Source organism: Sturnira hondurensis, unplaced genomic scaffold (genome assembly GCF_014824575.4).
Source record: "Sturnira hondurensis isolate 20B ecotype Veracruz unplaced genomic scaffold, ASM1482457v3 Scaffold0000880, whole genome shotgun sequence".
NCBI lineage: Eukaryota > Metazoa > Chordata > Mammalia > Chiroptera > Phyllostomidae > Sturnira > Sturnira hondurensis.
Window position 1 is genome coordinate 1674464 of NW_028073511.1, and position 16824 is coordinate 1691287.

The 16824-nt window shown below is 45.3% G+C and overlaps 1 protein-coding gene across 1 annotated transcript in view; it reads right to left on the reverse strand.

The window, feature by feature from the left end:
- LRFN2 (leucine rich repeat and fibronectin type III domain containing 2) overlaps positions 1-16824 on the reverse strand; it is a 183366-nt gene that overhangs the window by 26573 nt on the left and 139969 nt on the right. Inside the window, exon 2 of the mRNA XM_037052154.1 lies at positions 15193-16617. Within this exon, the coding sequence (XP_036908049.1) occupies positions 15193-16592 (1400 nt within the window). The 5' untranslated portion in view covers positions 16593-16617. The remainder of the gene's footprint in view (positions 1-15192; positions 16618-16824) is intronic.

Sequence of the window (16824 nt, forward strand, 5' to 3'; positions counted from 1 at the left end):
TTGCTCCAACCCTATGGTCTTGACCAGAGTCTACCCTAAAGCAAATACTCAATACATATCTGTTGATTAAATAAATGAAAATCTACCCACCCGAAGTCAAAGTGTGGTTTGTATCTAAGAGCATCCAGTTACAAATCCAAAGTTTTCTCCTCCACAGATTATTCCTGCCCTCAGAACTTGATCCTGGGTCCCCACTTTTAGCAGAAAAAAACGTCTGAAGTCAGGTCAGAGCTCTGGCTACAAGCTCCAGTTCCATCATCTCCAAGCTGTGGGACCTCATAAGTCATGCCTTGAACCCCCAGCTGAGTCCTCATCTGTCAAGTGCCAATACCATACCTCACAGGGTTGACTTACCAACTAAAAGGACACACAGAACATTTAAAAAACAATAACTAAAATATAGTAAGGGCTCAGTAAGTATAGCTATTTTGCTTGACATTCAAGGCCCTCTCCCATTCCCTCTGAACAAAACTACTATTATTTCCTTAGGCTGGAAGTTCTCAGAGAGTGGTCCTCAGACAGAGAGCATCAGCTCAGGGTTAGAATTGCAGGTTCTCAGACCACACTCCATACAGAATCATAGACTCGGGGGTGCAGCATCCTGCATCTGTGTGCTAAGTCCACCAGGTGACTGGTTGTGCTCAGATCTGAGAACAACTGTCCTAGAGATAGCCTTTCCACCAGGTAAGCCAGGTGTGGAAGACTGAGTTGTTGGTCCTGCTTCTTCACTCCCCTGTAATAAAAGGGTACCTGATGTAATAAAATGGTCTGATGGTACGTAAAGTACATGTCCTTCCCCCTAACTCTGGGCTTGTCCATGTCACTTACATAGGATTAATGTAATTTACCAGATGTGGTGCCAGCAGACACCTGACATTGGCTTTTTCAGTTGGGCTCACTCCCCTACATTTCTGCCATCCCCATAAGAAAACATACTCTGCATAGCCATGGTCCCTCTGCCTAGGCTCTGGAACGAGAGACGTAAGGAAAGTCTAAGCCGATCTGGAGCCTGGAGCCCAGCCCAGCCTAAGCCAACTGATTGATCAAACTCCAAGCAACCTATAGACCCACAAATAAGAAAATTAAATATTAGTGGTTGTAAGCCACCTTGATTTTTTTACTCCTCTTCACCTGAAGATATGATTTTATTGATTTTAGAGAGAGAGAGATAGACATCGATCGGGTGCCTCTAGTTCTCCAACCAGGGATCAAATCTGCAACCTATGTATGCCCTCTGACTGGGGATTAAACCTGAAGCTTTTTGGTGCACAGGATGACACTCCAACCAACTGAGCCACCCAGCCCAGAGCCCACCTACAGTTTTGACTTTGCTTGTCATGAAACATTTTTGAGGCAACAGCTGACTAAATATGTCAGGAGCCCACACAGGTCCTTGACTAGGCCTGATTCTTTCTGCCTCTGTCTCTTTCTTCACTGGTTCCACCTAAAGCTACCCCTCCCATCTTTCCTCCAAATCTCACCTATATGAAAGACACAGCTTATACTCCTCTCCACCTGGGCCAGAGAGCCCCCCAGAATATAGCCCTCCCAGGGCAAGGATGTGAATTTGCTTTAGTTAGCTAATGAAAAAGCTCAAGTGGATAAAGTTCACCAAGTAATTCATTTACATTTTAACCTTTTAGGTGGCTATACTAAACTGAAAAACCCTTTAACTAAGTACCATCACTAGCTAATTACCTAGTTAGAAGGTTAAGTGTTTAATAGTTCCCTGTGATGTTTAGTTTCTGACCAGTTATCTTCTTTATGAAGCAGTGGAAGTTAGTTCCCACATCTGGATCTGCACTCCCGCCCTCAGCATCAGCCCCACAGCCACAGAACAAGTTGGAGTCCATCTCTGCAGCCCACCCCAGCTGGAAATAGCTCTCCTTTATAAATAATTATGGGCTTCTTCATCCCTATTGCATGTCTCCTTGTTTCAGCTTTCACCCTATGCTCCCACACCAGTCGGTGGTTTTGTGTGATTCTACCCACTTACCCCACCCCCACCTCTGAGGCTCTGAAGATGATAGACATTAATTTGTCTTCATGTCCTGAACCCTTTTGTTGCCCACAGGGTGACCTGCCACACACACACACACACACATGCCAGACCATAGGCTTAATTGGCAAGAACTAACAAATCCCTCTTGGCTGCACTGACTCAGTGTCTCCAGAGACGAAAACAGAGCATTAACATGAGGCAGAAAAGCATCCAGATCAGCTTCCTTCCCAGGCTGGCCTCAGCTGCAGGCTGGCTACTGGATTCTGGGATTGTGTGGACAGGTGCCAAGAAACGTTAATGACACCAGTGCTTTTGCCACAGCTCAGTAAAGGTTGCATATCTCCCCAACACCCATTCTCCTCTCCTGACTTCCCAGCAGAGCCCTAATTTTATTTGGGGAGGGAACATACCTGAACAAACAACTACCTTTCTCCACTTCCAATGCACTTTGGAGGAAACACAATGAGAGAGAAGCAAAAGACACTGCGTGAGACTTCTGGGAGGTCTAAAAGGTCTAAGACTTATAGACCTCCTCACTTTTAGACCTTGGAGGTCTAAAAGGGCTGACTCTTGGGGGAAGCTTGCATCTCCCAGAAGCAGATCATGAGACAAGGATTCCAGTACCATTAGCTTATTGTGGGAGGTGGACTCAGGACCATCTGGTAAGGGAGTGGGGAAGAAAATAAACACATTGTGTTTTGCTAAGCAAGTTACCACTGTGGACAGCTGGGTTTCAGTTCCCCTGGGACCCTCTGGGAGACAGGATAAAACATGACTCACTTGTCCTCCTTTTTCTTCCCCCACACCCCAAGGGGAGGCAGCTGGGGTACTAACCCTCCAACCCTCTGTCACAGGCTGGGGCTGCTTCTGAGGACATCAACTCCTCTGCACTTTGGACTGTGCTGCCTGTGGGCTGGACACCCCAGAGAAGGTCCCTGGGTGGAAGTGTCAGCAAGCAAAGGAACAGTGATCCACATGTTAAAGATTGTGCAGGTGACCTGCAGAAGGAGCCTCAGTCCTCAAGGTCCACAGAGAAATCATACCAGCGCTGAATTACCTCCCTCTGGGATTGTGTCACATGACAGAAACCAACTCTTCACATGTGGTTAAGGGATTGCAGTCAGATCTCTGCTACTAGAACCACAGTATAAAGATGCTCTTCTTTCATGCCTGACATCTTCCATTTCTCAACAACCTTGTGAAGTATGCGGGACAGTTATTATTATCCCCATTCTACAGATGAGAAGACTGAGGCTCAGAGAACTGAAGGACAGGGAGATAGTAGGAGCTCCTGTCTGGAGTCCCTAATTCCATCTTTCCTGAAGAGGCATACCTTGGAGATATCGCAGGTTCAATTCTAGACCACCACAATGAAGTATGTCTCCTGAATTTTTGGTTTCCTGGTACATATAGAAGTTATCTTTACACTATGCTGTAGTCTACTAAGTACACAATAACATTATACATAAAACACGTACATACTTTAATTAAAAATACTTTATTGCTTAAAAAAATGCTAACCATCAACTGAGCCTCTAGTGAATGGTAGTCCTTTTGTTGGTATAGGGCCTTGCCTCTATACTGATGGCTGCAGACTGACCATGGCAGTAGTTGACGAAGGTTGGAGTGGCTGTGGCAATTTCTTAAAATGAGACAATAATGAAATTTGCTACAATTTCATAAACAATTTCTCTGTAGCATGCAATGGTATATGATAGCATTTTACCCACAGTAGACCTGCAGAATTGAAATCAATTCTCTCAAAACTTCCTATTGTTTTACCAAATAAGTTCAAGTAATATTCTAAATCTTTCGTTGTCATTTCAACAATCCTCATAGCATCTTCACCAAGAAAGAGTAGATTACATCTCAAGAATGTAGTCTCTGCTTGTTTAAAAAAGCAACTCCTCACTTATTAAACTTTGATCATGAGATTATATCAATACAGTCATTTCTTCAGGCTCCACTTCTAATTCCAGTTCTCTTGCTATTTCCACCACACCTGCAGTTGCTTCCTCCACTGAAGCCTTGAACCCCTCAAAGTCATCCATGAGGGTTAGAGTCAACATCTTCCAAACTCCTACTAATGTTAATATTTCATCCTCTCCCCATGAATCATGAATGTTCTTAATGGCATCTGGAATGGTAATTTCTTCCCAAAGGTTTTCAATTTACTTTGCACAGATCCACCAGAGAAATCACTATTTATGGCAGCTATAGCCTTATGAAATGTATTTCTTAAACAATAAGACTTGAAAGTCAAAATTAATCCTTGATTCATGGTTGCAGAATGGAAGTTGTGTTAACAGGCATGAAAAAAAACATTAATCTCATTGTACATCTCCATCAGAGCTTGGGTGCATTGTCAATGAGCAGTAATATTTTGAAAGGAATCTTTTTTTTTTCCTAAGAAGTAGGTCTCAATGGTGGGCTTAAAATACTCAGTAAATCATGTTGTAAAAACATGTGCTGTCATCCAGGCTTTTTTCCATTTATAGAGCATAGGCAGAATAGATTTAGCATAATTGTTAAGGGGCCTCGGGTTATCAGAATAGTCAATGAGCATTGGCTTCACCTTAAGGTCAGAGCTGTATTAGTCCCTAACAAAAGAGTCAGCCTGTCCTTTGAAGCTTTGAAGCCAGGCACTGACTTCTCTCTAGCTAGGAAAGTCCTAGATGAAAGTTCAGTTGAAGGCTGTTTCATCTAAATTGAAAATCTATTGTGTAGTGTAGCCACCTTCATTAGTTATCTTAGTTAGAGCTTCTGCATAACTTGCTGCAGCTTCATTCATCCTGATGCTTCACTCAAACTTTTATGTTATGGAGAAAGCTTCTTTCCTTAAACCTCATGTATCAACCTGTTAGCTTTTCTTCTGCAGCCTCCTCATCCCCCAGCCTTTCACAGAATTGAATAAAGTTAGGGTCTGCTCTCTGAATTAGGCTTTTGCTTAAGGGGATGTTGTGGCCGGTTTGATCTTCGATCCAGACCACTAGAACTTTGTCCATATCAGCAGTAAGGCTGTTTCACTTTCTTATTGTTCATTGTTCATCTTCTTATTGTTTCTTATTGTTCATTTCTAGTTTCCTTCCAGAACTTTTTCTTTGTATTCACAACTTGGCCAACTGGAGCAAGAGGCTTAGTCTTCAGCCTGTCTCAGGCATGTCCTTTGACATGCCTTCCTCACCAAGTGTAATCATTCATAGTTCATGACGCAGAGTGAAAGATGTGCAACTCTTCCTTTCACTTAAACACTTGGAGGTCACTGTAAGATTAGTAATTGGCCTAATTTCAATATTGCTGTGTCTCAGGGATTAGGAAGGGCTGACAAGAAGGAAGGAGATGGGTGAACTGCTGGTTGGTGGAACAGTCAGAACACACAAGACATTCATTCATTAAACTCTCCATATTTTATGGGTATGGTTTATGGTGCCCTAAAACAGCTACAATAGTAACATCAAAGACCACTGATCACAGATCACTACAACAAATACAATAATAATGAAAATTTTGGCATACTGTGAGAATTACCAAAATGCAATAGAGTCATGAAGTGAGCCAAAGTTGTTGGGACCCCGATGCCTACAGACTTGCTCAAGGCAGAGTTGCCAGAAACCTTCAATTGTGAAAAATACAGTATCTGTGAAGCCCAATAAAACTATGCCTATATCAATCATTCATGCTCAGCTGAGGGATGAGAAAAATCCCTCAGCAACTAAAGGGATTTTAGCAACTAAAATGCAACTAAAATGCACAAGATGTTTGTGCTTCCTAAGTGTTTCCCATACTTTATCTGTTTGGCGATACCTCCATTTGAAGGGATTTTTATGCCGATGTTATAGATGGAGCAAAGTCTCAGAGAGGTAAGGTGAGTAGGCTGCAGCTGGGACCAGAATCCAGATCTTCTGGCTTCTACCATCACTAGAAGTTCAGAGACCAAACCCCCAGCTGTGGGACTGGCAGGGGTGTCCCCCACCAGTGCTTCCCACACCCCTGATTTCACTGGGTACAGGGACATGATGCTAAACGCACATCAGAGTCACTGGGGAACTTTAACATCACGGATGCTCTGGTGGGCACCACACCAAGCTGACTCAGGATCTCCTAGAGAGAGGTTATCCGACTCACCAGGGGACTGCAGTGTGAAGCCAGGGCTGGAAGGTCCTGGGGTGGTGGGAAACCTCGGGCTTGGTCTCAGGACATCTGGCTTCACTGCTTGCCCACCCCAGGTCTGCTCGGAGCTGTACTGAGGCTGACGGGAGCTGGCTGCAGTGGAAGTTTGGCAAAGTCTAGCTGTCAGAGGAGTGTTTGATGTCATTCTCGTGGCTGCCACCACCACCAGCCCTGAAGGTCTCAGATGCACCTCTTCCCAACCCCTCCCTCTGTAAACCTTATTCAGTGATTTTCTAGGGAAATAAACACTATCCTCACTTCACTACTAAACTATCCAAACATATATAAAATTAACAAGAGGCTGATAGTATGGTTACCCTTCCTAGGAGGGGAAAAACCACATTTCAGAAAAGAGGCAGACCTGATGCACACGAAGCCCTTTACTCTGTTAATTATTTCTATCTTCAGAGGTGTCTCCAGCCAGACACTCTTTTTGAGAGTGATGAAGACATGACAAGTGGAGAAGTCAGCCACCTCTGAAGGTTTTTGAATCTTTGTGTGCAGAGCAAGAGGGCAGGAAGAGAGGGTAGTGATATGATTTGAGACACTCTTGGAAGGTACCCCTAAAAAACATCTCTCCAACACACAAACTTGCTGTGGGTTTTAAAATTACACCATCAGAGATTCACTTATTTGGTTCTTCCAGAGTTCCTAGTTGAGCTACAACAATTTCTGAAAGGAGTTACACCTTATACCTTGATATCTAAAAACACTATCAGATCATTTTCCTGGTCTGTAGCTCTCTTGGAGTAAGGCTTTGAGGAATGGTGCCACAAGAGGCAGTCTGGAGAACAGGGACAAGAACAGGGGGTTAAGAAGGAAACGCGGGCAGGCTCTTAATCACAATAAATCCTTACGTGTATCCAGTACTTCATAGTTGACTAGGAAAGATGCACTTTCAAATATATGACCTAATTCAGTCCACACCACAACATATGAAATATGCAGAAAGGAATCTCTGTCCCCACTTCACAGACAGAAAACGGAGTCTGAGAACAGTGAAATGATTTGTCCATAAGACAAGGACTAGTAAATAGTGGAGCTGGAGTACAAACTCAGATCTAGGCATGCTAGTTGCCTTCTTATTTTCTCTATATTACTGGGTGTATATTATGCCTACCTTTCAAAAAATTACATTTCTCAGCTTCCCTTGCAGTCAGGTGTGACTGATTAGATATAAGATAAAGTATTGTCTAGAGCTTCTGAGAATCCCCTCCCCTTTGCCTTCTCACCCTTCAGCTTTTCATAGTTCCTGATGTATAGAAAAGAGATGTGATGGCTAGATGGCTCCAGCAGCCATTTTGCACTATGAGGTGATTTTCAGGACAGAAACTGTTCTGAGGATGGCAGAGCACAAAGATAAGTGGGTCCCCTGGTGGTCATGCTGCACAGAAAACTAGACCTAAACTCTCTCCCACTGTATTTCTTTTACATGACAGACATATATCCTTGAGTTTAAGTCACATTAAGTTTTTATCCTAATTGTCACTCTAGACTTTTGCTCCCAAGCTTATTTTTCTCTGTGATACCTTTAACAACATGGTCACTTTATGATGTCTCACCTGATGAGACATGAAACCCAGAAATCTTCGTCTTGACCATTTCTGCTAGCTGGTTCTAGGGAGCTATTTCTGAGTGGGATCCAAGGTTCTCACTGGCACCCCCGTGCCCCTTTGCTCCAACATTGCTGAGCCTTAGCAATGGGAGGGAAGACACTGAAGCTGAAAGAGAAATCTTATCGGACTCCTAGCGTCTTACCCCATTCTTCCCAGAAGGAGAAATAACAGTTAGTGCTCTCAGCCCAAGTCTTCAGCCTTAAGAAAACCCCTGTGGGATGTTGCTGAGGTGTGCCTCCCAGCATGGTCCATGAACATTGGAGACCACATGTCTAGCCTGTTTTGTAGAACCTTGCAAAATTGATTCAATTCATTTGAGACTAGTTTCATCATCCATGAAATGGGCATAATATTTGTCCTGTCCATCCCTACTTGTGGATGTCAGGTCTTAACAATCAAACAGCATGAAAGAAATTTAGAAATATTTAGAAAGTAAAATCTAAGGCAGGCTGATTTTGATTTTGGCTCCAACCAAGGAATTGCTGAGGAGTTCCCCTCCCCACCAGTCTACCCCAAGTTCCTCCTTTATACCCCTTTTTTCCTCTGCCTGTGGGGGCTCAATCAACCCTTTCAGTAGAAGCTTGGGTATCTGGGGAAGCTCTGAATCAAAGAATCTCTGTGAGTAGGTGGCAGGTCCTGGACCAGCCATGACCTCTCCCTTTAAGCACACCTATCCCCAGCAGTTTCTCCCCATATCCACAAGATCCCAGGTTCACCAGTAAATTTCCCTCTACCCCATGGTAAAGGCAGCTATATTTTCACGGGGAGGGAGCAAATTTCCACTGAAGTGTTGATTGATGGAAAGGGAGCTGAATCTGCTTTCTTATCTTTTCCTAAGATGGGAGAGAGAGCAAGACTAGAATATGCTTCCTACCAGCCCCGAAAAACTCAGTAGGGTAGTCAGTCTCCCTAGCGTAGGGGGTATGGATGAGAATCCTGGAAGACTATAGTATGGAAAGGGAGACATACATATACAGTGAGGGAGACTGCTCTCTCCCCCCATCTGCAAGGTTTCTCTTCTCATAATCCCTCACTTTCCCTACACGGAGAGAATGGCAGCCTAATAAGTACCACGAAGGCAACACCACATCCTGGCTAATTCCACAGCGTGCTTTAGAAGCATGCTTGCTGTTCCCCTAGCCCTCCTGGGGACTGTTCCAACATCATGCCTGGTGACAGATGTTCTTGATGACTCTTGGAAACAAGTGTTTGTGAAAGTCACTTGGACTGATAATAACATGCAGGGCACTTAATTTTCCATGTCACACCAGGGAGGAAGCAGAGCTGGGATGGGCTGCTGTTTTTTGGGGGGTGAGTAGGGGGAACCCCTTCTTTCTGACTCCATTCTGGCTACCCTTTCTCATCCCCCTATTGTCCTCTCCTCCCCCTGACACTGTCTCCATTAATGTTGGCCCCTTCCTGCAAGGGAAGGTTCTAGGGCTTAGAGATGGGAGAATTTACTCTCCCTAGTCATACGGGAAACAGGACCCACCTGCGGACTGTCTGTGTCCAGCATAACTGAGGACCTGACTGCAGGGCTCAGCAGTGTGTACTCAGGGAAGGCAAATGTCTTGGAAAGTCAGCAAGAACCATTAGATAATTCGACAGCTAATATCTGGTAAAAGAGCAGGACACTATTTCATAGCCAAATTCAAATCCTGAGTTACATCCATGATTTGGGATTATCCAGGCTGCTGCTCTCCCTTCTTGGCATGTAGAACAGAACCTGATGCTTTCAGACACAGCTCACAACTCCCCAGGCTTCTGTGGGACCTTGGCATGAGTCAAGGGTGACCTGTCAGTGACTTGTGTCCAGGTCTCGTTGGACAGTCTGAGCCATTGCCAAAGTCCCTGTCTGTGTCTTCAGGCCCTGGAACTCAAAACCTTATGAGACAGGGCTCCCTAACCATGAGAGGCAAGATGCTTTAGTGGCCCCAGCTTGTAAAAGCAGGTAGATTTAGCAACCATGGTAACCATATTGTCTGGGTCCTGGGATTGTAAAAGTCAAACAGAGTCATAGACTATCAGGGCTGGACTCACTTAAGTCACACATTAAATTCAGGCTGCCTACTCAGTAACCCTGGCACAGAGTCAGCTGGGTTCTGCCTGAACCCTTCTGGCCCAGGCAGCTGATGACTTAGTGGAAGCTCTTGCTTATTCTGCTGTTAGGCAGCTCTGATGTTCATTTCCATTCTGTTCAGTTTACCAAGTGTTGACTTGGTAGCTGTTGTGGGCCAGGACTTACTAGGAGCTGCAGGGTCCAGAGCTGAGTACACAAGAATAGCACATGCTAGAGAGGGAGAAAGACACGAAGCCAAATCATTCCACAGCCAGAGAGAGAGCAATGAGAGGGGCATGGAAAGCTGTTGCTGCTGGAATTTTTTCTTGTATTGGGCCGATGCCTACTCTCTCCCTTGTGTGCATGTATGTGTGTGTTTTCTTCTCTTCTACTCATGGAAGTTTTTTTAACAAGTTAAGGGTACTATGATTTCTTTTCTAAGTCCTGTCATCTCCAAGGTAATCTGTGGCCATCACACATAATCACATTTTCAAAATGTGATTTTGAATCACATTTTCATCATTTGATCACTGGATAGAGGGTAGTTGGTAAAAGATGACCCTTAAGACTGCATCATCTGTATTAAACATATTACAGCTCTGTTCTGACCAGTGTGGATGATTCAATTATTAAAATCATAACCTCCCATATGTGACCTGAGCAGGTTGCTTCTGTTAACACAACTGAAAACTATAGGAGTTTTTTTAGCAGCTCCATCACTTCATGGCCATGATGTCTTTAAGATCAAATGAAATTCTGAGCCTATGCCACACAAAATTCCAGTAGAGCCAGATTTTCCTCACCTTGAACTCAGGCAATTGAGTCCTTGAGCCAAAAGGAACACACTTTTCTGTGTCGTTATCCACGTTGATACACTGCACAGCACAGTGACGGAGGCAGGTGTGGAGGCACAAGGCAGAGGCGTTCCTGCATATTCACATCAACTTATTAACCAATCTGACTCTTGGCCAGTTATAAGTCCACTTTATCAGTTTCCATTTCTCCATTTTGTTCCAAACACAGTGTGAGATTTTCTCAAATGCCCCATACAATTGTGATGGGCTATTTATGGCAGTGAGTCTCAGCCATTGGAAACTTCTAGGATGTTTTCCAAGTGTACTTATCACCACAGAGATTCTGGTCCACTTTGCCCTGGAGACTCATGGGAATGGGGCCTAGTGGAGAATCACAGTGCAAGGAGGGATGTCACTGAGGAGTGTTGCTCTCCTGAATGATGAGGATGCAGATTAAAAGGTTGAGAAATCCTGTGTCCCCGGAAGACAGCCCAATAACTTGGCAGGATTTGCTTACTGGGAACCCAGGTCCGGTCCTGGCAATCAGCATTCTTTTCCAGAGGCTTACAGGCATCTGTTGAAAAATTCTTTCTAGAATTTGGAATGCCCGGGTCCAGCCCAGAATCCTATGGTTTTCTGGGTCTGTTCTTTGCAAAGTAGAATATCTTCCCATCTCCCATCTTAGGCATCTCCCTTTCTGTCCACGCTATCTCTGGATCAGTGCCTGGGCTTGGGAACCTTGCCTAGTGTTCCTTCAGACCTAGAAGTGACCCCTGAGTCCTGGGGACCAGTCTGGCAGTGTGATGCCTCTCTGCTGAGCTATGGATCCCTCTCCATAGTAATTAGTCTTGTCCTTCCCAGGTTGCCTGAATTTGAATTCTGTCTGTGCTAACTAAGCCCCCCGCCCCACCCCACCATGTAACACCTCAGGCAAGTTTCTTAAATAAAATGTGGTAGAAGCACAGTCTGGCTTCCTGGGGTTTTATGAAAACTCAATGAGTCATGCATAAAGCCTTTAGAAGAGTTCCCAGTGCAAGAAAGTTCTCAGTGCAGATTTGTACCTTTAAGTCGGTCCTCCGATAGTAGTGTCTTTCCATTATAGTATTGATAGATGCTGAAGGAACTTAACTCTTGTGTGTATGCATCAGTTAGTCTAAGGTGAACTTGGTTTGGCTATATGGTGTATTGCTCAAAGTCACAGAACCTGTGGATGATGGTAAGTGAGGACTGACTCTATTGTTGCTATTGTTCTTGCTGGGGAGGGTGGAGGCATATTGAAAATTGCTTGGCCTTGCCTGCTGGCTTTGTCTAGTCCCCTGCAACCCCATTGTCAGACAGCAGACCTTTGTCATTTTTCTCTTCTTGCTCTAAACGTGGATTAAAAGCCCTTGTTGGCTGCCTATAGTTCTCTCTGTATGGCGTGTGCTCCTCTTTAATATTCATCTTTGGATACAAGCCTTTCTTTCTTTTCTTCGTACACTTTCCTGTCAAAGTTGGAGCATATCAGAGAGCCATTGGTGTATTTTTCCTCCTTATGGGAACAATTTGTTCCTAAAAATGCAGTTTCTTTCTTTGAGTCTCCTGTTTCTCTGGAGCCAGAGTCACAGGTAGGGCAGCAGGGCCATCATGGCTGAGTCTAAAGCCAGAAGGTCTGGGCTCTCTCAGTACTGCCTCTTTCTGGCTGCGCAACCTCAGGGAGTTGTTTCATTCTCTCAGCCTCTATAGTTCTTGGTATGTCCAGGAAATTAAATGAGATATTGCCTGTGGAGCTGCATGTCACACACACGTAAGTGAGCGATAGTGTTGGCTAGTGACTGCTACATACACAGCACTTTGACCTTTTGCTCTAAAATGTAGGAAGTCTGTTTGCTTAAAGGTTGAACTGTGTATCTAACCTTCCCGTTCCATTTCATTCCCCAGGCTGGCAGACAAGATAATGGTTTTACTTTCGCCATTTCCACACTACTACCACTACCAAAGATAAAATAACTTGTGTTCCTTGAACACTTCCTATGTGCCCATGCTCTCTGGGGAGATTTCTGTGCCATATCTCTATTAATCCTCATGGCACTCTAAGAGCAACTCGGCATCTGTTTTTTTAAATTCCAAGACCTCTGATACTTCCATTTTACTTATATTTATAAACCTAGTGTCCCCAGAACCTTGGTTGACTTCAGGGCCTCAGCTCCAACCCCTCCAGTGACCCTCCCAGAGTTCCTGGGACTCCTGGGAGGCCGCCATTTTGGCAACCTCAGTATGCTGCCCTCTTGATGCCAACGTCCCCCCCAAACTTCAGTTCCTTTCTTTCTGGGCCTGTGCAAGCCTCAGAGCTGGTAGCTTTTCCCCTTCACACTTTTTATCAAAGTCAAGACCATATAATAAATTCACAAGTGAAGAAATATACATATTTTTAAAAGGTCAATCTCATAAGTTATCAAGGAAATGCAAATTAAAATAAGTTCCATTTTTCACCTATAAAATTGGCAAAGATGCAAACAATTATATATTCAATGATTGGCAAAGGTGTGGTCAGAGTGGGTGCTGTCACCTGCCACTGGTGAGAGGGTAAATAAATATTCATGTACAATATATAAAGGTTATACTCTGCTCATTAAACCAGTAATCCAATTCCTAAGAAAATATGCTAAGAAAATCATTGAAGCTGCACAAATAAGTTTATGTATAAAGACATTCATCACAGCATTACTTTTAATATTAAAAAATGGTAAACAACCTAAATGTCCAACAATAGAAGATTGGTTAAATAAATTATGGTACAGCCAAATGAAAAATATGTTAACACCATAGGAACTAAGCAAACTATAATGTTGAGTGGAAAATTTAAGAAACAAAAGTACATACTAGAATGATCATAAATATTGTTTTAAATTGAAATAAAATAGAAAGACTAAAGGCCTCTGATTAATTTTGAGTAGCAGAATTACATGTAATTTTTATTCCCCTCTTTATCATTTCTCTCTATTTTTCAAATTTGCTTCAAAGAAAAGACTATTACTTTTATAAATGAAAATATACATATGTATATTTATGTTTAATTATACCTCTATATCTATGTATCTTTCTGCACAGATGTATACATGCATATGTTTAAGTTCTAATGCTGCTTTCCCTCCATCCTGAGAAATGAAGCTGCTCTCCAGATGAACCAGGTAACAGAAAGTCCACATAAGCATACGCCAAGTAAGGGAACTTCCCCAGCTTCTCTCCCACACCTTCCCACTGAGACTCATCAACGTTGGACGTCAGAGCTGGAAGAAACTCCAACAATAGATCAAGGGTTCTTGACCTCTCTTGACCTATGGACACTTTGGCTGTAGGTGAAGTCTACAGGATCGTTTTACATGCATAAAAGGAAACACAGGATTTCAAAAGAAACTGCCTTCCTTGAACAGCAAGATTCTAGGCCATGTTCCTCCCATTTCACACAAACTGAGGCTACCTGAGAAGGAAACTCATGTGCGGCCAGACCTCTGGGGCCCCGCCCATATCCGTCACTCTGTGAGCTCCTCCCTCTAGCTGAATGACTTAAGCAATTTTGCTGCAGCTTTTCTATCTTAAACCTCCCTTCCTACCATGCCTAGAAAATGGCCCCTAGATTCTCACAGCAAATTTACAAGGCCAACATCAATGTTTCCACTTCCAGTTGAGGAGACTGACAGACAGAAGTCAGTACAGGTGGACAGGATGACCCAACCTCTAATATCCCAGGAGCCCATGTTACTTGCTGTAGCTAATTGAAGCTCATTCAGGACTTCAATGGAGTGAACTGGGAAAGAGACACTTTTCTCCTGCTAGGGCTGCTCAGGGTAGAGGCTACCAGGGGATAAAGTCAACCTAGAAGAAAATGGAACTCAGGGAAGGTAAGAAGCTCTGAGAATGCAGGATGTTTGTGGGGCTTTTGATGTAGCTGAGCCTGAAGCAGGTCTTCAAGTTTTCAATTACGTGAGCAAACGTGTTACCTCTTCCTTTGTTTGTTCGTTTGTTTTAAGCCAGTATCGCTTGGGTTCAATTACCTACAAATAAGTGTCCAGAGTAAGTTATGTATGGATTACCCATATTTTCCAGATGAGGAAAACTGAGGCAGCCCAGGAGAATTACATAACTAGCAAGTGGCCAAGCCATGATCTGAATTCTACTCTTTCTCACCTCAAAACCTTAATCATGATTGCATCTGAGTCCATGTGAAGGCCCGATGCACTCTTCCCTGGCTGAGTCAGACCCTTTGACCAGGAGGTCCACTCACGGTTCATGCATACCCTCTAGCTGTGGCTCAAAGCCATATGACACCCCTAGGGGCTTGGTCCTCCTACATACAAATCTTCTCAGGTTGCCCATGTGGGTTCTTCTCTTCTTAAACATGTACACATTCTTTCTAGCTCCTCTTACCTACACAAATGGTATGGCTTGTCTCAGGATCCCTACAGGCACCTTTGGGAAACAGGGCCTTATGTGGTAACAGCTCAAAGCCCTCTCCCCACCTCCTGCTTACCCAGACAGACCCCTTCCTGCCTTTGTGAGGCCCCAGCTCACCTGTAAATCAGTACCTCATCGTCAGAGCAGTTGTACTGCAGCTGATACATCTTCACCCGGGGCGCTGACTTGCTGACCGACCACTTCACAAGGGCCGAGGTGGTGGTCACATCAGACACAAGGACAGCCCGTTCTGGGGGGCTTTTGGGAGGCTCCCCACCCTCGCTGCCTCCCCCTCCACGGCTGGTCTTGCTGGAGCCAGTGATGTCTGAGAGGCGGGACTTGGGAGGCGCTGTGCGGCTGGTGCTATTGCTGAGGTGTGGCAACTGGACAATGGAGACCTCCACAGTGGCCGTGGCCTCCCCAGCAGCATTGGCAGCAATGCAGGTGAATGCACCACTGTCCTGAGATGTGGTGATGAGGATGTCCAGGGTGCCATTGTTGTACACGGCAGTCCTCGAAGAGTTCCCCACCAGGCGGTCATCTGGGGCCACCCAGTGGATGAGGGGGCTGGGGTCCCCAATGGCCTTGCACTTGAGTGTGGCTGCCTGGCCTTCCAGAACCAGCAGCTTGTGCGTGTGCTGGGTGATGAGAGGCGGCTCGCACACAAACTCCTCCTCACGCACATGCCAGAAGTAACGGCCCTTGAGGCTCCCTGGGGAGCCACAGGTCTCCAGGTCATCATCCCTCTCAAGCCGCCGCAGCCAGAGAAGCTCACAGTTGCAGTGCAGTGGGTTCCCCCCAAAACTAAAGGACAAGGATGGAGCAAAGGGCGTGGCAGTTAGAGCAGAGGCCTGGGAGCGGGCAAAGATGGGATCTGGGGGCAGCTTCTGCAGCCGGTTAGAGGTGAGGTCCAGGCGGGCCAGTTTCTGCAGGTCAGCAAAGGTGCCCTCAGCAATGTGGTCCAATAGGTTGTGGTCCAGGCTCAGCTGGTGCAGGTTGACCATGCGCCGCACAGAGCCCCAGGGAAGGCCATGCAGGTTGTTGTAGGAGAGATCCAAATCCTCCAGTGTCAGCAGGAAGTCCTCGAAGGCATCGTCGGCGATGCCGCCCAGCTGGTTGTTGTTCACAATGAGATGCTGCAGGTTGACCAGGCCGCGAAGGGTGTCTTCCCCGAGGCTAGGGAGCCGGTTGCTGTCAAGGTGCAGGGAGCGGAGGCTCTCAAGGTCCAGGAAGGAGAAGGGCTGAATGTGGCTGATGGTGTTCCTGGACAGGGTCAGGTCCACCAGCCCTGTCATGTTGGCGAAGTCCTGGCGGCCGATGTGAATGATGAAATTGCCACCCAGACGCAGCTCCACCGTCCTCCGGTCAATGTCAGGGGGTACAAAGAGCAGTCCCTTGGATGGGCACAAGGTCCCCAGTGACTCAGACAGATTCTGGCAGACACAGTACTTGGGGCAGGCGTCAACCACAGCAAACGCCATGCCAAATGCCAGCAGGCCACCAAGCAGGGTCTCCATGGTCTGGTCACTCAGGCTGTGGTGCCTGGAAGAGAGGGATACAAGGTCAGGGTCAGGAGGGGACTTCCTAACACCCCTGTCCAGAGCTTCCTCCCTCACACTAACAGATGCCTTGGGGAGCAGCCATGAATGTCATCTGCTCATTGCAAAGTGTAATCTCTTCTGCCAATCACTGTGACACAGGTGTGCTTTTTCTTTTTTCTTTAGCCCTCATCACTTTCTAACAGACTAT